The sequence below is a fragment of the Abramis brama genome, assembly GCF_963993115.1.
Source record: "Abramis brama genome assembly, chromosome: 23".
NCBI classification, from domain to species: Eukaryota; Metazoa; Chordata; class Actinopteri; order Cypriniformes; family Leuciscidae; genus Abramis; species Abramis brama.
In genome coordinates, this window is record NC_139985.1 from 20,736,938 (window position 1) to 20,761,396 (window position 24,459).

At 38.6% G+C, this 24,459-nt stretch overlaps 2 protein-coding genes across 2 annotated transcripts in view; one reads left to right on the forward strand and one right to left on the reverse strand.

The window, feature by feature from the left end:
* Positions 1-10,859, forward strand: part of LOC311074503 (bcl-2-like protein 15) — a 39,683-nt gene extending 28,824 nt beyond the window's left edge. Inside the window, exons 3-4 of the mRNA XM_084101173.1 lie at positions 3,987-4,205; positions 10,345-10,859. Coding sequence (XP_083957299.1) covers positions 3,987-4,205; positions 10,345-10,374 — 249 coding nt within the window. The 3' untranslated portion in view covers positions 10,375-10,859. The remainder of the gene's footprint in view (positions 1-3,986; positions 4,206-10,344) is intronic.
* Positions 10,860-14,422: 3,563 nt separating this feature from the next.
* The window catches only part of LOC311074633 (adenosine receptor A1), a 52,030-nt gene continuing 41,993 nt past the window's right edge, over positions 14,423-24,459 (reverse strand). The window contains exon 2 of the mRNA XM_084101358.1: positions 14,423-16,181. Within this exon, the coding sequence (XP_083957484.1) occupies positions 15,521-16,181 (661 nt within the window). The 3' untranslated portion in view covers positions 14,423-15,520. The remainder of the gene's footprint in view (positions 16,182-24,459) is intronic.

The window sequence follows — 24,459 nt, forward strand, 5'->3', positions numbered from 1 at the left end:
ACATAAACCCCTAATGTACATAACTGATTAGAAAAAACGAAGAAAACTATGAAGAAACAAACATAGTTATTTCAACAAAAATACATCAAATGTGAAGTGTCACAGGGAATTGTGGGAATGTCAATTTACGGTTTTTCACTGTAAATTATACAATGAGTTGTTTTTTCACTTTCAAAAACTGTAAATTTAACGGTATGTTACAGTAAAATTACATTAAATGTACCGTTAGATCTATCACAGTTATTTACCGTAAATAGTACGGAAAGTTTCTGTTAACCAATTAACAGTTTTTCACTGTAGCATTTTTACAGTCTTTTAACGTTAAAATTACGATCATTTTTTACAGTGTAGCGAAGTGTAGATACGATGTAAATAAGATATCCATTGAGCAGTATAGAGAGCACTAGATGGGCAACAGTGAGACAACCCCCAAAACAGGAATGGTTTTACAGGTGGAGGCCACTGACATTTTTTCCCTACTCATCTTTTCAGACTGTTTTTCACCAGTTTTGCATTTGGCTAGGGTCAGTGTCACTACTGGTAGCATGAGGCGATACCTGGACCCTACAGAGGTTGCGCAGGCAGTCCAGCTCCTTCAGGATGGCTCATCAATACGTGCCATTGCCAGAAGGTTTGCTGTGTCTCCCAGCACAGTCTCAAGAGCATGGAGGAGATTCCAGGAAGACAGACAGATACTCTAGGAGAGCTGCACAGGGCCGTAGAAGGTCCTTAACCCATCAGCAGGACCGGTATCTGCTCCTTTGTGCGAGGAGGAACATGATGAGCACTGCCAGAACCCTACAAAATGACCTCGAGCAGGCCACTGGTGTGAATGTCTCTGACCAAACAATCAGAAACAGACTTCATGAGGGTGGCCTGAGGGCCCGACGTCTTCTAGTGGGCCCTGTGCTCACTGCCCAGCACCAGGGAGCTCGATTGGCATTTCCCATTGAACACCAGAATTGGTAGGTCCGCCACTGGTGCCCTGTGGTTTTCACAAATGAGAGCAGGTTCACCCTGAGCACGTGACAGACAGGAAAGGGTCTGGAGAAGCCGTGGAGAATGTTATGCTGCCTGTAACATCGTTCAGCATGACCGGTTTGGTGGTGGGTCAGTGAGGGTCTGGGGAGGCATATCCATGGAGGGACGCACAGACCTCTGCAGGCTAGACAATGGCACCCTGACTGCCATTAGGTATTGGGATGAAATCCTTGGATCCATTGTCAGACCCTATGCTGGTGCAGTGGGTCCTGGGTTCCTCCTGGTGCACAACAATGCCCGGCCTCATGTGGCGAGAGCATGCAGGCAGTTCCTGGAGGATGAAGGAATGATACCATTGAAGGGCCACCACGCTCACCTGACCTACATCCAATAGAACACCTCTGGGACATTGTGTTTCGGTCCATCTGACATCACCTGGTTGCACCTCAGACTGTCCAGGAGCTCAGTGATGCGCTGGGAGGAAATACCCCAGGACACCATCCGTCGTCTCATTAGGAGCATGTCCCGACGTTGTCAGGCATGCATACAAGCACGTGGGGGCCATACAAACTACTGAGAACCATTTTGAGTAGCTGCAATGAAATTTCAGCAAAATTGACAAGCCTACTGCATAATTTTTTCACTTAGATTTCCGGGGTGTCTTTGAATTCAATCCTCTGTAGGTTGATTATTTTCATTTCCATCAAACAATGTGGCATCCTTTCGTTCATAACACATTACCCAGTCCATATTAGTATAGATATCCAGCATGATATTTTTCCCCATTGAGATCTGATGTGTTTTCAAAGTGTTCCTTTAATTTTTTTGAGCAGTGTATATAACTTTGTGAGATCGCGAAGAACTGAGATGAGTGACAGCTTTTTAGTAATTATATAAGGAGCGCTCTTTACATGCTTTTCATGCTGAAAAGAAGACCCAATGATCACGTACACGTTGCAAAGATTCGAAGGGACATCCACATATGAATTGCATAATTGACCTGTTAAATGCCACCTGTTTCAAACAAGTCATATATATATATATATATACAGTGAGGAAAATAAGTATTTGAACAACCTGCTATTTTGCAAGTTCTCCCACTTGGAAATCATGGAGGGGTCTGAAATTGTCATCGTAGGTGCATGTCCACTGTGAGAGACATAATCTAAAAAAAAAAAATCCAGAAATCACAATATATGATTTTTTAATGATGTATGATACAGCTGCAAATAAGTATTTGAACACCTGTCTATCAGCTAGAATTCTGACCCTCAAAGACCTGTTAGTCTGCCTTTAAAATGTCCACCTCCACTCCATTTATTATCCTAAATTAGATGCACCTGTTTGAGGTCGTTAGCTGCATAAAGACACCTGTCCACCCCATACAATCAGTAAGAATCCAACTACTAACATGGCCAAGACCAAAGAGCTGTCCAAAGACACTAGAGACAAAATTGTACACCTCCACAAGGCTGGAAAGGGCTACGGGGAAATTGCCAAGCAGCTTGGTGAAAAAAGGTCCACTGTTGGAGCAATCATTAGAAAATGGAAGAAGCTAAACATGACTGTCAATCTCCCTCGGACTGGGGCTCCATGCAAGATCTCACCTCGTGGGGTCTCAATGATCCTAAGAAAGGTGAGAAATCAGCCCAGAACTACACGGGAGGAGCTGGTCAATAACCTGAAAAGAGCTGGGACCACCGTTTCCAAGGTTACTGTTGGTAATACACTAAGACGTCATCGTTTGAAATCATGCATGGCGCGGAAGGTTCCCCTGCTTAAACCAGCACATGTCAAGGCCCGTCTTAAGTTTGCCAATGACCATTTAGATGATCCAGAGGAGTCATGGGAGAAAGTCATGTGGTCAGATGAGACCAAAATAGAACTTTTTGGTCATAATTCCACTAAACGTGTTTGGAGGAAGAATGATGAGTACCATCCCAAGAACACCATCCCTACTGTGAAGCATGGGGGTGGTAGCATCATGCTTTGGGGGTGTTTTTCTGCACATGGGACAGGGCGACTGCACTGTATTAAGGAGAGGATGACCGGGGCCATGTATTGCGAGATTTTGGGGAACAACCTCCTTCCCTCAGTTAGAGCATTGAAGATGGGTCGAGGCTGGGTCTTCCAACATGACAATGACCCGAAGCACACAGCCAGGATAACCAAGGAGTGGCTCTGTAAGAAGCATATCAAGGTTCTGGTGTGGCCTAGCCAGTCTCCAGACCTAAACCTAATAGAGAATCTTTGGAGGGAGCTCAAACTCCGTGTTTCTCAGCGACAGCCCTGTGGAGGAGTGGGCCAAAATCCCTCCTGCAGTGTGTGCAAACCTGGTGAAAAACTACAGGAAACGTTTGACCTCTGTAATTGCAAACAAAGGCTACTGTACCAAATATTAACATTGATTTTCTCAGGTGTTCAAATACTTATTTGCAGCTGTATCATACAAATAAATAGTTAAAAAAATCATACATTGTGATTTCTGGATTTTTTTTTTTAGATTATGTCTTTCACAGTGGACATGCACCTACGATGACAATTTCAGACCCCTCCATGATTTCTAAGTGGGAGAACTTGCAAAATAGCAGGGTGTTCAAATACTTATTTTCCTCACTGTGTATATATATATATATATATATATATATATATATATATATATATATATATATATATATATGAAATAAACAATGAATATAACAAAATCTGAACTTGTTTGAAACAGGTGGCATTTAACAGGTCCTATTATGCAATTCATAAGTGGTTGTCCCTTCCTTTGCAACGTGTACATGGTCTTCTTTGCTATTGGTTTCATTTTCTCCCCTGAAACTAGTAAAAGTGAGACTTCTTGAGCAACCTAAAAATGTATGCAGTAGTTTTTGTTTGATTCTGATAGCTACAAATCTTTTTACTTAAATTATATGGTAACCACATGACAAAGTGAATTGTGTAAATGTTTAATGTTTGACAACAACTGTAGTTAATAACACCTGTGTTTTCTCTAGGTGGTGACTGTGTTCACTGATAGTGTGGACAGCATGTGTAAGATGTGGGTTGTGGAAAGAGCAGAAGTGGCCTCGGAAAAGCAGCTCCTCAAGGCTGCCGTCACACTAGGAGTCTATGTGAAAGAAACCTGCCCTGACATGACAAATGTAGTCGAGGTCGCTATGACGGGATTCATCAACAACCGTCTAACAAACTGGATTGCGGAGCAAGGTGGCTGGGTGAGGACAGTTTTATCAGATGTTATGTTCACTAAAAAAACGTACAAGTATACTTGGATGATACAACTACTAAACTTGTAGTTTACTGAGAGTATACTTCAAAGTGTACTTTCATAAACTAAAAAATGTTCTACAAATATTTGACTAGTAAACTATCAGTATACTTAAGTTCACTTGTATTATAGTTGCAATACAAACGAAAAATTTAGTTGTAAACTAGTTGTGTACTCAAAGTTTACTACTGTTACACTTAAGGTGCTCTTAAAAGTATACTTTCATACACTAAAAAGTGGGGCAATTTAATCTCAAGTAGTATTGAAACCCTACACATACAAGTATACTTCTAGTACATTGATATTAGCATACTTACTAAAAGATTTCTTAAAAATATACTTGAACTTTACTTAAGTATACTTAATAAAATGAACATGAAGTATACTTATTTTTCATAAGGGATTGTATTTTATAGGCATTCAGTGGGTAGTACTTAAAGGTGCATTGCGCAAATCTCTGAGTTTTTGCAGAACTATGCCACCTGGCGACAAGCGAAACTGCAACCAGAGGTGTGCACGCTCATGGACCACACGCACAATATTCATAGATTATTACATCATTTGTTGTCATAGATTTGCTGTATCAGACATTAGAGACTGGGCTATATCTTACCGTTTTATCAAGAAAAAAGCCAACTGGGGATCCCGTTTGAGCCCTAGAGCAGACCGGAGATTCCAACGAACAGTATTTATATCGTTTTTACCTTTTGTACACAGCCACGTCCAATTGATCTGAGGGCGCGGGCGCTTCCTAGTGTGTGCAGACCGGAGATCTCTCTTGTTGAAAGCCTTCCCGATGTTGACTCTCGTCTTATTCCGACGCCTGTGGCACTAGACAAAAGTTTTCTTTTCTTTGTCTTACGTGGAGTTTGCGTTGGGGTTTGGGATGAACTACAAGCCGGTCTCTTTGAATCCATCTTTTACTTTTGTCGAAAGTTGACTAAAGTTTTGTCGCTCGAGTTGTCTTCGCTGATACGGAGAATGGCGGCGTCGCGGCGAATACACAAACCTGCCAGACATTACCAGGTGAGCGTGAACGCGCATGACGTCACGCCCAGTCTCAAATTCCGTCCCGAATCCCTCTTATTTATTTTACTGTACAGGATTATAGAGGCAATCACAGTGATCAGAGAAGGGCTCATTCAGCCCATCAGGCAATTGTTTAAGCATGTATGGGTTAGAAAAACGGGTATTTTTAACATGAAATGTTGCGCAATGCACCTTTAAAGATGTTGATCTTACACACAGCCTCAGAGGTGACCACTTAAACAAAGCATCTAAAGACAATAAAGAAAATCAATCCCAACTGTGAGTTCCAGCAGACCAAGTCCCGATAAATAAAATTATCCCCAAATGGTGTAAGCAGCACTTGGGGTCTCATCTTTAAAACTGTGCGTAGTATCCTTACTAAAAGTGTGCTTGCGTCCGAAAGCCAAAAATTGCGTACAACAAAAAATATTCAAACTTATAAAACCAGAACCTGCGCAAAATTCCCTTTATAAAACCCAGTCAGCAGAAGATTGCATCTCCACCCCGTAATAACCATACATGGAGCTTACAACGCCTCGGTTTACTATGCATATCCTCATCTGCATATAATTTGCATATGCATATTTATCTGCGTGATACCATGTTTAACGGTACAAGACATTTGAAAATATGAGATACGGATGAGCCGTCTCCTTACCTTGTTTTTGAATAAATAAATCAAAATAGTATAAAATACATTTCAGAGAAAGTTTTTCTCAATCTTTTCCACTGGCAAAATAGTATTTTTAATTGCTTTATATTTTTAATAGAAACAGATAAGCCTTATTGTACATTATTGATTATTATTTGCACAAAAATATTTTCTCAGACCATGAGTTCTGCTATTATCATGCGCTAGGCAATCCTCGCTCTACACTGGAAAAGTGTTCAAAAGCATTGCATCAACCACAAATATTTATATTTATTAGAATATCAAAAATGTTGTAGCCTAACTTCTCCATAATGATTTCATGTAATTTAAAGGTCCCATATTGTACACCTTTCTGAAGTTTTATTTTAGGTTTTGATGTCCTTAAGAATATATATTTGCGGTATAAGTACCAAAAACCATCCCAATAAATGTTTACAGCTCCTTTCTCAAGAGCTCTGCTAAAAACAGGTTGATTAATATTCATGAGCCTCTCTTCTGATTGGCCTGTTGTTTTCTGAGTGACGCATGGCCAGGCCAACCACAGGTAACTAGGGTCATGTATGCTGTATCCTGCTGTGGCTTGGTGATGCTCACGAGTAAGGTAAATAAAACACCTGTAATGATGGACATTGCTGAGGGAAATGTTCTCCGGCCTTATGTTCAGCCGGACTCAGACCCTGAATCGGCGACGACAGGAGACAAACAACCACCTCCTTACTTTCAGCGTTATTGTAAGATAATTACCATTACATCAATGCTGCACACAGATTTAACGTTAACACTACTTTAAACTGTCTGTAAACAAACTCAGACTTTTTTTTGTCAAATTCGATTTAAATCTCCAAAATATATACGTTAATTGACCCTTCGCAGGGAGCTTGATTGACAGGCGATCTAACCAATCATAATCAGCCATTTTGTCCGACAAAGCAGTCAGGAGAGATAGCAGATTAACATGGGAGGATTTGAACTTGAAAAACGGAATGTACTGACGCCTTTCCGCGGTTTAAAACAGCATTCCTTCTTATGTTCATTCATGTTTATTTGATGCAATAAATGAACTAGAAGGAAGAGATGATTGGTTCACGAGCAGCTTTAACTGATGCTCTACAGCGATCTGTCAGACACATTTAAGAGCCACAAAACGGTATGTATCGTTTCAATTTCTTTTAAAAAATTACTAAATTTGAAAGGTGAGACTTTGTTTAATATGTTTAATATCAAAAGTAACCGAAAAGTAACCTGGTCTGTCCTGTCTGTCAGCGTGTTGTCAGTCTCCTCTCTGCTCCGCGATGTATTTTTCACTGCGTGAGAACATGGTGTGGCGTGAGAGCAGCGTAGCTTGTCGGACATAGCGACAGTAACTAAGGGGGGCGGGTCTTTGCGAAGGGTCAATTAGGGTTGGGAACCGAAAACCGGTTCTTATCCAGAACCAGTAGTGTTTTTTGAAAAATACCGGAACCGTGCGAAATTCCTAAGTTTCGCTTCCAAAAACGGTTCTGGGGCGGAGTGCTGGGAGCTTATCCTTTAATAGCGACGTCTCACACTCACCTCATGAATATTAAAATAGTAATGAAAGCACTCAAGCTACTTTTGAGAGAGAGAGAGAGAGAGAGAGAGAGAGAGACGATCTCGATTCAAACACCCATGCGATCTTATTCCTAAATGACAAAAACTTCACACTGGAACATTCAAATCTGTTTGCGCTGTCGCTGAGAGAGCAGTTGTCAATATGAAACAGCTTTACTTTCACAATATTTTCAACAACACAGTATCGGTATTTCGGTGTTACAAATATTCAAATGATCACAGAAGTACTGAAATAAAAGTTTATAGTTCGAGAATAAACACTGATGTCTACGGTAGCAACCAAAACAGAGTAAATCACCTTTTGAAAGTCGCTTCAAATAACGAAAATTCGCTTCAGAATTTACTAAATGTATATAATGAGCGAGTACATCATGAATGCCTTTTCAAACCGTGTTTTTGTCTTATCCTGAATCACTACGGTAAGCCTGTAATAAGCGTGTATACTCTTGACTACTTTACTCCGGCACCGCTGCGGAGTAGCACAGTGCCTGAGTGACTCACCCGCGTCATAGAAATAAACAGAGAAGTAGCCCCGGCTACAATGTTTTTCCGCAAGACGCATGCAGTTCTGTTTATTTAACTGCTAGAGCGCTGATTCATCCAGTAATGAAGTGAAGTCTTTATGAATCAATCATTCAAATCGAAATATTATGTTTCACCTGTCTGGATCTTACATGTGTGTTCAAGCATATTCTATCCCTTCTGAGAGGGTATTCTCCACTGCTGGAGATACAATAAGCTATAGGAGAGGTCCCAAATTATCCTAGAGAATGCAGAGAAATATTTATTTTCCTTCAGAAAAATTAATTATTTTTCAAAAATTGCTAAATAATATGTTGAATTTGTTGACATTACCAGTCTGTTAAACTCATTTGACAAGTATAAGAAATAAACACAAAAAGGATTGTGCATTTTCCCCTTACTACTATTTTTTATTAGTTGTTTTAATAATTTGTATTGAATGGGAACCGGAACCGGAATCGTTTGGCGGAACCGGAACCGGAAAATGTCTTACGATTCCCAACCCTAACGTTAATAGCTAGTTATACGCTGATTTTGAAACGCTTAACTGCTTTATAATGTAACGTTAGCAGACAGACACCATATGCAGTAAGCTATGTAACTATTGCTTTCCCACTGATACAGTAAGTTGACGTGTTACAATTTCTTTTACAATGTTAAAATGTATAAATTCTGAGAAAAAATTCTGAATTGAAGAATTTTCAATTCTGAGAAAAAAGTCAGAATTGCGGGATATGAACTCACAATTCTAGGAAAAAGGGCAAAATATCGAGATTATATCTAGCAATTCTGATTTTTCTTCTCAGAGTTGCGAGAATGGCTTCCAGGGGTGGAACGGTACACAGACGTCATGGTTCGGTTCATACCTCGGTTCAGACATCACGGTTCGGTACGAGTTTGGTACAATGGAGGGAAAAGCAAAACAAAAATGTAGAAGGCAATTTTTTTTATTGTGCATGTCTCAGGCTATACCACCAGAGGAAAATAAATGTCTTAAGCCTTGTTTTTTTAAAATATTTTTTATTAATAAAGGCATAGAACCAGTTTATTTGTAGTGCATTGACAATAGTTTTATATAATTAGTTTATTAATTAAAATAATAAAAAGACAAAAAGACCTTGAGATATGTTTGGTAATTGTACCTGAATGACTTTAAAATTAATTTGCTATATTTTAGATCAATATATTTGTTTTCCTTAAAATTTTAATTAACACTAACTTTATTCTCATCTGAATTATAAATAATTTATTTCTGTATAAAATAATACTACCATTAAAAACATTTTATTTTTTAATCAATGTAGAATGTGTAACTTAAAAATAAACAGATTAGTCCTCTGTTTGAGGACAAGAAATGAAAACCAATGCAATGTTATGAATGTCCAAACGATGGCACCCACAGACTGCGTAGTTTTAAATGGGGTTGGATAAATATTTTTTGCTTCTAAACAGAGTGAGTGAGTGAGTGAGTGAGTGAGTGAGTGAGTGAGTGAGTGAGTGAGTGAGTGAGTGAGTGAGTGAGTGATTTTGGTTGGGTGACAGTTGTAGGTTACAGTTTGACAAATAGTTTACAGTTTGGCAAAAGCACAATGTTGTGTTTTATTCCGAGTGTACACAAATATAAGTAAACACTTTGCAGTTTGAATGATGTCCTGTATGAACAAAATGACGGAGTATGTTTTTATGTTTCCACTGTTCGATCGCGCCCGTGCCTCCCTCTCTCTCTCTCCCTCTCTCTCTCTCTCTCTCTCTCTCTCTCTCTCTCTCTCTCTCTCTCTCTCTCTCTCTCTCTCTCTCTCTCTCTCTCTCTCTCTCTCTCACACACACACACACACACACACACACACACACACACACACACACACACACACACACACACACACACACACACACAACATATTCCAGCGTTGCAATCTTGACATCGCAGCCTGTTCATTATAGCCACGGAGCTACAGATTAGGTGTCCCTAAAGAACCTGCATATCTAACAGTAGTTCCGCATTACATTAATTAATTTGCGCGCAAGTTTTATTTATTTTTATACCATGTATTCTCCGTGTATTTTCATGCACCGAACCGTGACGCCCGTACCGTTTCGGTTCAATACGAATACATGTACCGTTCCACCCCTAGCTTCCATAGACTGCTACTACAGAACTGTCATTTTCTGCCACCAGGCAGGCTCTGCCCAGAAAACAGGTCTTCTACACGTCTATTTTGCTTTTGGTCTAAATGGTCCATTTTGCTATTGTTGAAGAGACAGTATGTCTAATGTTGTTGTTTTTTCTCCACAGGTCTCTATCTCCAAGAACAGCACTTTTTGAGATTAAAGCTCAAAAACTCTGAAACATTTCTATGGAGTTTTAAATAGTAATACAGGAAGTAACTGTAAATGTCACACAGGTGCCAATGTGCTCTTTATAGACGATCACAACCAGCAAAAGGAAGAAGAATTTTAGTGTTTTTTGTTTGTTTGTTTTTTACTGTTTAAATTTTAACTCTGATACTGGTAGTTGTGTTTGATTATTTCAATTAATGCAGGGATTCTCAACCAATTATGCTTTTAAAAAAAGACTTGTAAAATAGACTTATGTGTCTTAAAATATAGTCCAATTTTTAATTGTAATAATCACTTATGTAATTCACAATTGTGTGTACTGTATGTGGACTAAAACTGGAATGTTATTTAATGTCCTTTAAAGTGAAGCATGTTCAACAAATATATCAGTCTCATAGGGACATGTGTGTTGTGGTAAACATTACAAGTGACATGTTCACTAGAGTTAAAATAAACATTGGGTGGACATGGTGAGACATTATTTTGTTGTTTGCACCACACCAATCAATAAGGAAATATCAGACTGACTGGGGTCATTAGTAACTCAACCGAAGTAATTCAACCTAAGCATGGAATTATCTTTACTCAAATAAAAATTAAGTTATTTATTTATCTTAGTTGCCATAGAATTACAATTTGCTACACACCCCTCGGCTCTTTTGTCATACCATCACCAGAGGGCACCACAGTACTGACTTACCATCTAATGACTGCTGTTCAAACTATGGAGAGTAATTCACAACTGTAATTTGAGGAAAAAGAATAGCATTTGTATGATTTAGGCCAAATAAAAGCATGCTGTTGTCAAAATAAAGAGGAAGCTGTGATAATATCCTTATCTGATTACTATTCCCAATGATTATTCCACTATTTCTTATTATCACTGTAAAGCCGATTTGGAACAATCTACATTGTTAAAAGTGCTATATAAATGAAGATGACTTGACTTGACCCAACACTATTGCTCAAAGTGCGCTATTACAGGTAGGTTAAAGCTGCAGAGAATTAGATTAAGACGCTCAAGTGATCTATATAATACCATCTTGTGAGTTATTTTGAAATGAATACTAAGATGAATCAAGAGTGTTTATGCCCTCAAGCATTAACTTCAAAAAATATATACAGTCGTGCTCAGAATTAATCATACCCCTGGTAAATATGATCAAAAATGGCTGTAAAAAATAAATCTGCATCGTTTATCCTTTTGATCTTTCATTAAAAAAATTCTAACCTTTCTAAAAATCTAACCTTTCATTGAAGTAAAAGAATTGAAAGTGGGGGGGAAATCACATTATGAAATAAATGTTTTTCTCCAAAACACGTTGGCCACAATTATTCATACCCCTAGAATTTTTAATGAATAAAATATCTCTTAAGTATATTCCCATTAATATTTACCTTTTTTAGCACACCAGGGTGACTAGGAACATGAAATTGTCCAGCTATGATTTCTTGTTTCACAGGAGTTTAAATATGAGGAAGCACAAAGGCCAAATTCCCTGAATCATCCATCACAATTAATAAAACCAAAGAATATAGTTCTGATGTGCAGCAAAAGATTGTTGAGCATCACAAAATAGAGAGTGGCTGTAAGAAAATAGCTAAAGAATTGAAAATCCCCATTTTGACCATCAGGGCAATAATTAAGAAGTTCCAATCAACTAAAGATGTTACGAATCTGCCAGGAAGAGGACGTGTCTATATTGTCTTAATGGACGGTGAGGATGAAAGTTTGAGTGGCCAAAGACTCTCCAAGGATCACAGATGGAGAATTGCAGAGATTAGTTGAGTCTTGGGGTCAGAAAGCCTATTAAAAAAAAAATCAAACAACCCCTACATCCCCACATGTTGTTTGGGAGGTTTTCAAGTAAAATGCTCCTCGCTCATCCAAAAACAAACTCCAGCATATTCAGTTGTCAGACACGACTGGAACTTCAAACGGCACAGGGTTCTGTGGTCAGATGAAACTAAAAAAAGAGCTTTTTGGCAGCAAACACGCTAGATGGGTTTGGTGCACACAAGGATAAAAAGTACCCCATGTGTACAATTTAATATACCATTGGATCTTTAATGCTGTGGGAATATTTTTCTGCTGGAGGTCCTGGACTTCTTATTCAGATACATGGCATCGTGGATTCTATCAAATATCAACAGATAAAAAATCAAAACCTGACGGTTTCTGCTAGAAATCTTATAATGGGCCGTGGTTGGATCTTCCATTAGGACAACGATCCAAAACAAACATCAAAATCAACACAAAAATGTGTTAGGGAGCACAAAATGAAGTTTCTGCCATGACCGTCCCAGTTCCCTGACCTGATGAGTGGAGTGAACTGAAGAGAAGAAGCGCCAACATGGATCTGGGAATCTGAAGGATCTGGAGAGATTCTGTATGGAGGAATGGTCTCTGATCTCTTGTCAGGTGTTCTCCAAACTCATCAGGCATTATAGAAGAAGACTCAGAGCAGTTATCTTGGCAAAAGGAGACTGCAAAAAGGTACTTAATAAAAGGGTATGAATAATTGTGGCCAACATGTTTTGGAGAAAAACATTTATTTTATAATGTGATTCCCCCCCCCCCCACTTTCAATTATTTTACTTAAATGAAAGGTTAGGATTTTGCCAATTTTTTTAATGAAAGATCAAAAGGATAAATGATGCAGATTTATTTTTTACAGCCATTTTTGATCATATTTACCAGGGGTATGATTAATTCTGAGCACGACTGTATATATAATAATTCTTCAAGTCAGTTGACACACACTAAGAAGCCCGTGGAAACAGAGGTCAGCTGACAAGTCTGAATACTGTTTAAGCTGAAACAGGTCATCCCATAAGCTTTTAACTCTAGATCTACCCAGGAAGTTGGGGAGTAGTTTTGCAGGAACTTCAGGAAGCACCATGCAAGAATTGCGTAAATTCTGAGACTGACCAGACCTTTTTATTCTGTAAAATTTATTCTGAGTCAAACAACCTTCTATTTTCAAGGGTGTTGACTGAGTCAAAATCAGGGTCTGTTAAGAGCATGATTGTTTCATAATCAAGTTGTTGGGTGTTATAGCACTACTTACATCACAAGCATGTGATAACATCACAATTTAAGTGACTCTAGTTCCTTTTCTACTTTCTACACTTGGATACATTTCAGAAATTTGAAAGCTCTGAATGTCCTTGCCTTATTCAAATTTAAAGGGAGACCTGAACATTTGAAAGATCCAAATACATATTATTATTATTTTTAAACCACATCTATAAAAAATAAATAAATAAATAAAAAAACACACACACACACGCACACGCACACACATCAGACCCCCGGCAGTATCATTTAATCTAGATTTATTCATGGTTCATTCCTGTGTATCTTTTCTCATCTCTTCTCAAGCCCTACGATTTTGAGCAATCTAATATATTAAATGCAAACTGCCTACAGTTTTGATTAATTTCAACATCACGCAGTGAAATTGAAGGCTTCCTTTCTTATTTCCCCATAAAAAATGTGGCATTCTCATAAAAACAAATATGAAAATGAATCACTTTCCAGCGGTTGTGTTACACCTACTGTAGAGATTAGTATTAATATGGCAAACTACTTAATTTAGATTGAAATATCTACACACACACAATGTGTTACCCTAACACTGCTAATTTCAGATGAGATTGAAAACACCACAGTCTGAAAACATCAATAGATCAATGTAGATTTCAGTCTGAGGTCTTCTCAGAGAGGAGAGCTTCTGTAGACATTTGTCCATTTTGAAGATAATCAGCTAATGGGGTAAATCGACATACTCTGGTAGACTGGAGGGAGCATGACCATTTTATACATAGTCAGAGTTGGGTTTCCACAGAGTTGTACCTCCACCAGAACTTTGATGGAATAAAATCCTCATGTTCTAATATCAAAGACATGCAACGTTTAACTTGGAAGTTCTTCTGCATCAGCTGGTCAAACAGGAACAAACTCAACTGTGTTTGCAAAAATTTAAGCTGTATTGTATTTTTATGTTTCACGTGATTTATTTTTATTTTTTCCATTGATTTGTTAAATACACACAGTAGTACTGTGTTTTACTGTATTATGCTTAATACAGTATATCTTCATTTAAAGCCAAAAATGCATATTGTCCACTCAAGTGGACATCTGAAAATGTGTAAAAAAAGGTTCAGATATTGTTGTTGTTGTTGTTTTTGCCCTAAGAGCAATAAAAACACATAGGGAAAAAATCCTGACTGATGTTGTCAAAGTTCATGCATGAAAGGGTTAAAGGGATAGTTCACCCAAAAATTAAAATTATGTCATTATGTTGTTTCTGACCTGTATGACTCTCTTCTGCTAAACAAAAATATTTTAATGAATGTTTCAGCTGTTTTGAATGAAATTCAATGGGGTCCAAAACAACATTGGACCACACTGACTTTTATTGTATAGACATTTTTTTAAACATCTCCTTTTTGTGAAAGAAAGTCAAACAGGTTTGGAATGACATGAGGGTGAGTAAATAATGGCAGATTTAATATTTGTTTTTAGAAATTATACCTTTGAGGAAAAAGTGGGCTTAGCTGGCTACAACTTGTGCTCACCTTGAATAGCAGCAAATGATACATGACTCTACCGTATCCCATTCTTTTCAAAATATGAATTCTCTGGCAAAAAAAAATGGCATCAGATCACATTCTCATCATCCTTCCTCAAAGTCTTCAGATGCTGTTATACTTATATATAGTTAATTGTACTTGTATACATTGACACTTAGTTTGCAATTTTGCGCTCATTATATAAAGCCCTTTATGTGATAGCCACATTAAAATGAGCCCCAGCACAAAAGGAAATCATAATCAAATAAAGATTCCTACAGATTTGAATGTCAGTTATACTGTGTGCCTATATCTCTAAAACAGACCATTTTCATCTATTTAATGATTACTCACTAATGATGCAATTAATTATATGCACCAGTGACTTAGCTTTCAAGAAAAAATTTCCAATAATGTCTGATTGTCATTTTTGTGGCAGATGTATTCTCACAACTCACAGCATACATCCCATACTGCATTTCCCTTCAAAACTCATCATCAACTGTCATGTTTTAAAAAGTGATTCAAATAGAGGAGACCTGTTGAGCGTAGCATCAGATATCATTGTGTCGCAGCCTTCTCTCTTTGCTATCTATACGAAAGCTGGGCCGATCATCCACACGTGGATCCTCTGTGCAGCATACATACTGTTTCCAGATCTTAATGAAGGCATTCCGGAATTTTGTAATGCGGAATGCGTATACAATGGGATTGACAGCGGAGTTACCATGACTGAGCAAGATAGCCACATAGAGAAGGCATGTGGAATTTTCACAACTAGGACAAAAGAGAGTGATGCAATTCAGGATATGCAATGGCAACCAGCTAACAGCAAACAAGAAGAGCACCAGTGCAAGAGATTTTGCCAGCTTGAGTTCTTTCCCGTAATATCGAGTGGGGTCGGTCTGGTTGGCAGTGACCTTCTTGTTTAGCTGCTTGTGGATTATGTAGAAGATCTCAGTGTAGATGAGCAACATGAGGACGAGTGGTGGCAGCACCCAGCCGAAGAAGTTGAAATAGACCATGTACTCCATACTGATGACATTCTCAAACTCACAGGTTACGAGAAGGTCAGCTCCTATAGTGCCGTTGGTCTGTTGTAGCTTCTCCAGATTGTTCCATCCCAACATGGGCGTCAGGCCGACTACGATGGCCACCATCCAGCACACCACCACAGCAGTGCCTGCACGCTTTGGTGTCACCACTCTTTTATAGCTGTGAAAAAAAAAAAAAGTTTTAAAACAAACAAACAGCCTTGGTTCCGGAAGTATGTTTCCCATAGAGACTTTTAGAGAAGTCCTGAGAGTTGTAAGCCATTAACCAAACTAACTAACTACAAGGTTGTTGAATGACAACATTACAAACCTTAATTTGAAGCAAAAAAGTATTTGAAAATCTGACAAAAAGACAAAGTCAAGTCAAGTCACCTTCATTTATATAGCGCTTTTAACAATATGGATTGTTTCAAAGCAGCTTTACAGTGATAATAGGAAATTACTGTAACAGATTGTTTAGGCTTTACAACAGCTCTAGGATAAAGTTATTGTCCAGCTAAAGTTAGTTTTGATTGGTTGATTCACTTCCATTGCAAAGATCGTTAGTTATTAATTTAGGGGGCGCTAACACAACCCTGTTCTAACAGGAAAACCCTAAGGCGCTCCGGCCGCCCATCCGCACAACAACAGTGCCTGGTGTCTCGAGAATAAACTCCCTGAAATAGGTTCGAAGGTGCAGACGATTGTCCGTTATCGCTGCGCAAACCTCAAAAAGCAAACGATGTCGCGCACATGCGCATTACGTGTTCAGTCCAAAGGTATGTGCATTTGAATATATGTGTGCAGGTGCGTAGTACTTCTTTACAAATCAACCCTCAATAAACGAATTGTCTGGCCTTAAAAACTTATAATACAGATTTTTTTTGTTGCGTCTGTGTAGCCACGCGAACCGGAATTATCCTGACAACATTTTATCTGTACTGAGGTAAAGGGAAGGAAGGAGGCCTTCACAGGGGAGGGACTGGTTGACACTTCAGGTGTGTTTTTAGTCTAGATTTGAACTGACAGAGTGTGTCTGCTTCCCGGACAATGTTAGGAAGATTGTTCCAAAGTTTTGGTGCTGATATTCTAGGTATTATCAACTGGCTGGAATTTTGAGATCGCAATAGACGTGACGACTATAATGCGTTAAGAGCTCGCTCAAGTACTGGGGAGCTAAACCATTTAGTGCTTTGTAAGTGATAAGCAATATTTTAAAATTTATACAATGTTTAATAGGGAGCCAATGCAGTGTTGACAGAACCGGGCTAATATGGTCATACTTCCTGGTTCTGATAAGAACTCTAGCTGCTGCATTTTGGACCAGCTGTAGTTTGTTTATTAACTCTCTGGGGTCTAAGGTGTTTTCTGGTCCCTGGAGGTGTTCTGACATGCACTGACATTTGTGCTTATTTCTGTTACTTGTAACATTTTCATGGCTAAAGTCTGATTACACTGTATTCAGCATAAACTCTGCTACAATAATATGTCAGCAGCATGTATGTAAAAGTTTGTAGTTTTGAGATAATGACATTTATGCGTGGTTTGTGAAAAAACAAACTCATCAGTGGCATCTGGTTCCTGTAAAAAACAAAAAAACAACAAAAAACAGCTGTGAACATGCTGATATCAAGAGAAACTATAGGGCTGCATGATTTTGGGAATACATTTTAGATTTTTCTGGTTAAAATTGCACTTTAAAATGTACAAAATACACATATATATATTTATAAAATGAACACCAGGTTTATTGTGCCTTGTAGCCATATAAGCTACGTGTAGTGCTGCATAAAATAATAATAACAATAGCCTATAGTAGGCGGCCTACAAATCGTTAAAAAGGAACACTTCTGTGACACTACACTAGAGAAAAATATATGGATTATCATATGTTACTTCAAATGTTTCCATTTGTTATGAAATGAGATTGGAGTAAGTAAAAACATGAAGCCTTAAGTTTGGGGCGTTTTGCTTTTCAAACGCACAGCGCGAGTGACTCAAACTCACAGTGCGTGCAGAGAACATTTACTGAAGCGATCGAGACACTCCAAACTATGAAACATTATTGTTACCATATTATACATATCTACGTTTGAGCAGATATCCACAAACACAGTATACAGTAAACACGGGTCTAAACATTATAATATTCACCATATTAAACACTCACACTAGCCTACTTTTATCATGCTGCGTTTTATTATCAAACATAAAAACATCCTCGTCTGTATATAAATTTAGCATTGAAAGGTTGCCTACCTGTCTAGTTGTTTCTGTCTATATGAAATGAATGAAATTAAATGAAATGAAATACACTTTATTGTCCCCAAAGGGGAAATTTGTGTTGGACTCAAGGTGTTTACACTGACAAAATCATTTGAAACATAAACAGCAAATTCTTCAATACACATTAAAAAAAAAATAATAAAAATAATAATAATAGTAATAATTCCTATACACATCCTTAAAAAAATACTCATTCATCATTTAACATTTTAATTGAAAAAGGAATAAAAGACTTCTTAAAACGGTTGTACCTACACATCGGAAATCTGTATCGTCTTCCAGAAGGTAACAATTCATACTCTGTACGCAGAACATGCAATGGATCAGCCAAAATTGTATGTGCTTCTCTCAGAACCGATTGTTCATACAGTGACTCAAGTGACAAAAGTTCCTTTCTCCCAATGGTCTTCATCGCTATTTTAACCAAGCGTGCAAGCTTCGACTTTACCTGAATTGTAAGGTTACAAAACCAAACCGTAATGCCATATCTGATTATGCTCTCTATAACTGCCTGATAGAACAACCACATAATTTTCTGTCCACTCCATAAAGTCTAAGTCTACGTGAAAAATACAGTCTTTACTGCACACGAGAACAAATTGTATCCACATGAATCCCCCAACTAAAAAAAAGTGTATTATCCATATGGATACCAAGGTACTTGTAGGAACGTACTTGCTTAATTGATGTTTCATGTAAAAGCACTGGTGTGTGATCACCTATTGATCTAAGGCAGGGGTGGGCAAACTTTTTGGCTCAAGGGCCACACTGGGTTTTAAAATTTGACAGAGGGCCGGCCCAGTAGATTATGAGACACGATCTCATGAAAGTGCTTATCTATACCACGAATTTAATTTCTCGTGCCATTTATACGCCAAAAATGTTTTTTTGCGTGCATATGCTACGCACTGTAAACCCCTTGGTTAGGATTAGGGGTGCGGAGTGCGCGCCTATTACACGCCATAAAGTGCGTATCATATGCACGCGAAAACTGCATATCATAAGCACTACAAATACAATTCTTGGTATTCACACTTTCATGAGATCGGGCTGAGCAAACACATTTACGTTGTGGCAACGTCTGCGCGAAATTCAACAACTGAGAGACGACATTCTGACAATACATTTTTTATGCTAAATGTCCCCCATTTAGCATGTTATGTTTTGAGGTTAATTTTTAATTAGTCAGATGTTAGATAATTATAGCCTATACTTTTTAAATATTGTTTATCCTTATTATTTAATGGTCCTAACAGTAAATTAGAAACAAAACACCTGCAAGCGTACACTTAGAAGAGTAAAAATGACAGAAGGTTACGTTAATTCAACTTTATTAAAACTGCATATGGCAATCAATTTGCACTTCCAAAAGTCATACATTTGTGGAAAAAAACCCCGAAATAAACGAATATACAAATTTATTTTAAGAATAATAAAATAAAACAAAAAGCAAAGGCAGATCAGACAATTTAATGAACAAAACCGGGTTCTGTAACGTTACATGGCAGACAGGGGAGCGTAGTCGAAAGCCGGGCGATAAAGGTCGGTAAACGGAATCAGTCAGGATACATCCACAAATCCAGAGGAGCAAAGAAACTAAATGGCAGACAAATCAAAGGAAAAACTAAACAGGTGTGCAAGCGGTTTCCAAAAACGGAAAAAACATTAACGTGCAACAAGTCTATGCGCTTAAGTCGCTGTCTGTTTGGTTTCCATGGTGACGCGTCATTGCTTGTTACGTGACGCACCGCAGCCACAACAGCGCTGAATGAATGATAATCTGCTTTTATGTCATTTTTCCTTTTTTACATTTGTTACCTATGACATGAAATATCTGATTCCGATTGTTAAATATATGCAACGCAATATATAACGCAAAGTATTGCAAGAAAAAGGCAAAATGAAAGCGATCTTAAGACAATTTTTTAAATACTCAATCAATCACCCCATCAAGGTCGGTGAGAAATCTTGGAGTAACGTTTGATGACCAGCTGACCTTCACAGATCACATTTCAAAGACAGCTCGATCATGCAGGTTTGCACTGCACAACATCAGGAAGATCAGGCCTTTCCTAACTGAGCATGCAACACAACTTCTCGTCCAGGCCCTGGTCATTTCTAGGCTTGACTACTGTAATGCTCTTCTGGCCGGACTTCCAGCATGTGCAACTAAACCCCTACAGATGATCCAAAATGCTGCAGCTCGTCTTGTCTTCAACGAGCCAAAGAGGGCCCATGTCACTCCTCTGTTCATCTCACTGCATTGGCTACCTCTCACTGCTCGCATCAAGTTCAAGGCATTGACGCTTGCTTACAGATCTATCACAGGCTCAGCTCCCTCCTACTTTCACTCACTCCTACGAGTCTACATCCCTACCAGAAGCCTATGATCGGCCAGCGAGCGACGTCTCGTGGTTCCATCCCAGAAAGCCACAAAATCACTTTCCAGAACATTCTCATTCACAGTTCCATGCTGGTGGAACGCTCTCCCCACCCTCATCCGGAATGCAGAATCCCTGACAACCTTCAGAAAACATCTGAAAACCCATCTCTTCCGTGAGCACTTAACCACATAAATATGCTATGCTTATGCTACTCTGAATAATGCCTGAACTTTGTATCTTGAGCACTTCTTGCGCTGCTTTTTGTTTTTTGCCTCTTCATGATGACTCGCTTAATCTAGTCCTACTTTGTAAGTCGCTTTGGATAAAAGCGTCTGCTAAATGACTAAATGTAAATGTAAATACTCGACGGGCCGGATTAAACAGCCTAACTGTGTATGTGGCCCGCGGGCCGTAGTTTGCCCACCCCTGATCTAAGGTCAAAAATCATCTCCTCAGTCTTTTCTGTATTAAAAATAAGATGATTTAGATCACACCACTCTACAAACCTTGATACCACTGAGAAATAAACTGACAAATCAGTATTCTCATACAAAAGACTAAGTACCGCTGTGTCATCCGAGAATTTCACTATAAAATTATTATAATCACAACTTGAACACTCGTTGGTATACAATGTAAAAAGGTTAGGAGAACTGACACATCCCTGTGGAACACCTGTGCTGATATTTTTCAGCTCTGATAAAGTGTGATTGACTCTAACCTGTTGGGTCCGATTAGTCAAAAAAGAAAGATACCACCTGATTAAAAAATAATTAACATTAAACATATTCAGTTTCTGAATTAAACGGTGGGGCAGTATTAAATGCAGAACTAAAATCAACAAATAATAGGCATGCATAAGCTTTTGGATTTTCCAGATGTTTAGTAATAAAATAAGTAACAGTGTTAACAGCATCTTCTGTACTATGGCCCGGCCTGTATGCGAATTGTAATGGGTCAAGTACAGAGTTAACTTTGGTCTTTAAAATGGACACCATACTTCTCAAAACTTTTCATTACACAGGATGTCAAGGCTACTGACCTAAAATCATTGTTTTCACTCGAACCTGTTTTTTTTGGTAATGGAACAATTACAGATTTTTTCCATAGATCAGGTATGAGAATCCACAGATTGCTGAAAAATTGGACACCATGCCACAGTAAGTTCTTCTGCACAAGATTTTAACAATAATGCAGAGATACCATCAGGACCTGTGGACTTCTTGGTACACAGTTGACTGAAGATTAAACAAACTTTCTGTGGGTCCACAATGACCCTATCAGATGTGTTCTCGATTACAAGTGACTCCAAAGCTTCTCTACATTCCAGTGCACAGTCCTGTGTGTCAAACCAAGGTAAAAGTCATTTAATTAATTTGCTTTCCTCAGGTCATCATTAGTAATAAGACGGTTACCCTTTGTATTCATATTAGTCATACTTTTAATGGTGTCCCATAATTTCTTAGAATTCGTAGACATAAAACTCTGTTCTAAAATCTCTTTCTCTTTTCCTAGCATTTCTTAGCAGACAATTCAATTCCTTCTGGATCAATCTCATACCCACTCAATCATGTTCTTGAAAGGCTTGTTTTTTCCGATTGATACAGTATTTTATCTCCTTTGTGATATACGGCTTATTATTTGGATAAACAGTCACACACTTTTTTTCCAGCACATAGTCCACACAGAAGTTGATGTAATCGGTGATAGTATCTGTAGCCTCATTAATGTCCAAGCTGTGAAACATATCCCAATCAGTGCACAGAAAGCATCCCTTAAGCTTTTCTATGCTGTCCTCGGACCAGACAGAAACAGTCTTTACCTCTGGTTTTCTAGATTTAAAAACAGTCTTATATATCGGGGATAAATGAATAATATTGTGGTCAGAATTTGCCAATGGTCCAGCAATGTATGCTTTTTATGCATAACATTTATCTAGAATATTTTGGTCACATGTTACACACTGAACATATTGTTCAAAACCAGTGAGCACTTGCTCCAGTTTGCAATGGTTGTGCAATTGCTGCTGGACACAGTCAGTTATTCAAGCTGCGGCCCTCGCAGCATATACCGCACACATGACAATATTCCCAAACTCCCTTGGCAAATAAACAGGTCTTAAAGACAAACAGAGTAGCTCCAAATCAGGGTTACATACCGCCTCCCATACAATATACTGCTTGCACCAGTCGTCTCTGATGTAAATGACTCCCCCTCTGCTCTTTCCAGATGCCTCTGTTCTGTCCAAACGAACCAGGGAGCGTCCTTCCAATTCCACTAATGAATCGGGAAAGTTTTGATGTAACCATGTCTCTGTGAACACTATGAGGCTTGATTCGCGGTATTCATAACACACTGTTGTTAATACGAAGCTCCTCCATTTTTCCTCTCAATGACCGTACATTTCCAAAAACAACCGAAGGAAGCGGTGGTCTAGTTCCTCTCCTCCGTATGCGTTGCCGTACACCACCCCTCTTCCTCCTCTTCCGTAAGCGCTTTGACTGAAACAGATTAAATTTCTGTGCCTCTGAGAAATCCAAAGTTGTTAAAATGTCTCTTGCTCAAAGCGACAACAGTGTGTCTCTGGTGTAGGTAATCGGTGGCAAACACCCATCCTTCCCACTTCTCCGCACTGCAAGGCCTCGATACACAAGTTCCCAAACAAACAGCGTTAGCAGAATAGTTCTCATACAGGTCCCCATGGTATAATGCAACCGTCTTCCGAGTCAAGTAATAAAACAGAAAATAAATAAATAAAAACAAATCTTAAGCAAAAAAATTAAATAATAATAAAATAAAAAAATTAAATTCCAACACGCAATCAATGTAACCAACACCTGAGTCCGGGTCGCCAGCAGAGCAGCGCCACCGGAAATGGATTTATATAGATACATATACATGTACGAAATTAGGCTTCATATTTTTACTCCAATCTCATTTCATAACGTACATTTTAGTCTGGCACCAGTTTAACTAGTAGCTACAATGTTAAGTTAAAGGTAGGGTAGGTAGGATTTTTCTAAAAAAAAAACATTCCAAATTTGTTTAAACTGTCTTTATATACCAATACATAATTAAAATATAAGTACTCTGAAAAAGAGAGTATAAAAATCGAGTGTCTGTAGACCTCTCACGACTGTTGTAAACACAGCTAATTATTTCCATTCACTCCACCCCCTCCCTTCTGGGCTCCTTCCAAAGCCACGCCCCCAATACACATGAACGCGCAACGCCAAATGCTCAGGCTCAGGAAGACGCATTTATTTACCTGAGACGAGTGCAGAGGAAGGAGCGCAGTGCATGCAGTGACATCATGTCAGAATCACATGTAATAAAATACCTAACTTTATCACTATAAATATAAACAAATAAGATGGCTTTTAGTACTCACTATCAAGCTAGCATATCGATACTGGTAAAGTTTAAAATATATTTTGTTTGATTCGGCAACGAGCTATATTTAGGCTATAGGTAACGAGCTATATTTATAAGGCAAAGCTAAAAACAGGTTGCATTGATACACGTTTTTCCATTACCATCAGTTAAACTGTGATGAAGGTGAATTTCGTGTAAGAGTCATAACATATACGGTGTTTTGCATGTAAGAGTTTACATGATGAAAACATTGTTGACTCTGATGAGGACTAACGTTACACTCCGGTGACAAGTACCGCATCGTCGGTTCAAGGACAGGTCCGGGGTCGAGGGCGAAGCAGAGGAGGTCGTTCAAGAGTGCGGGCAACCAGGGTCCGAGGAAGTAGTTTTTGCCTTGTTTGCCTTCGCTGACTG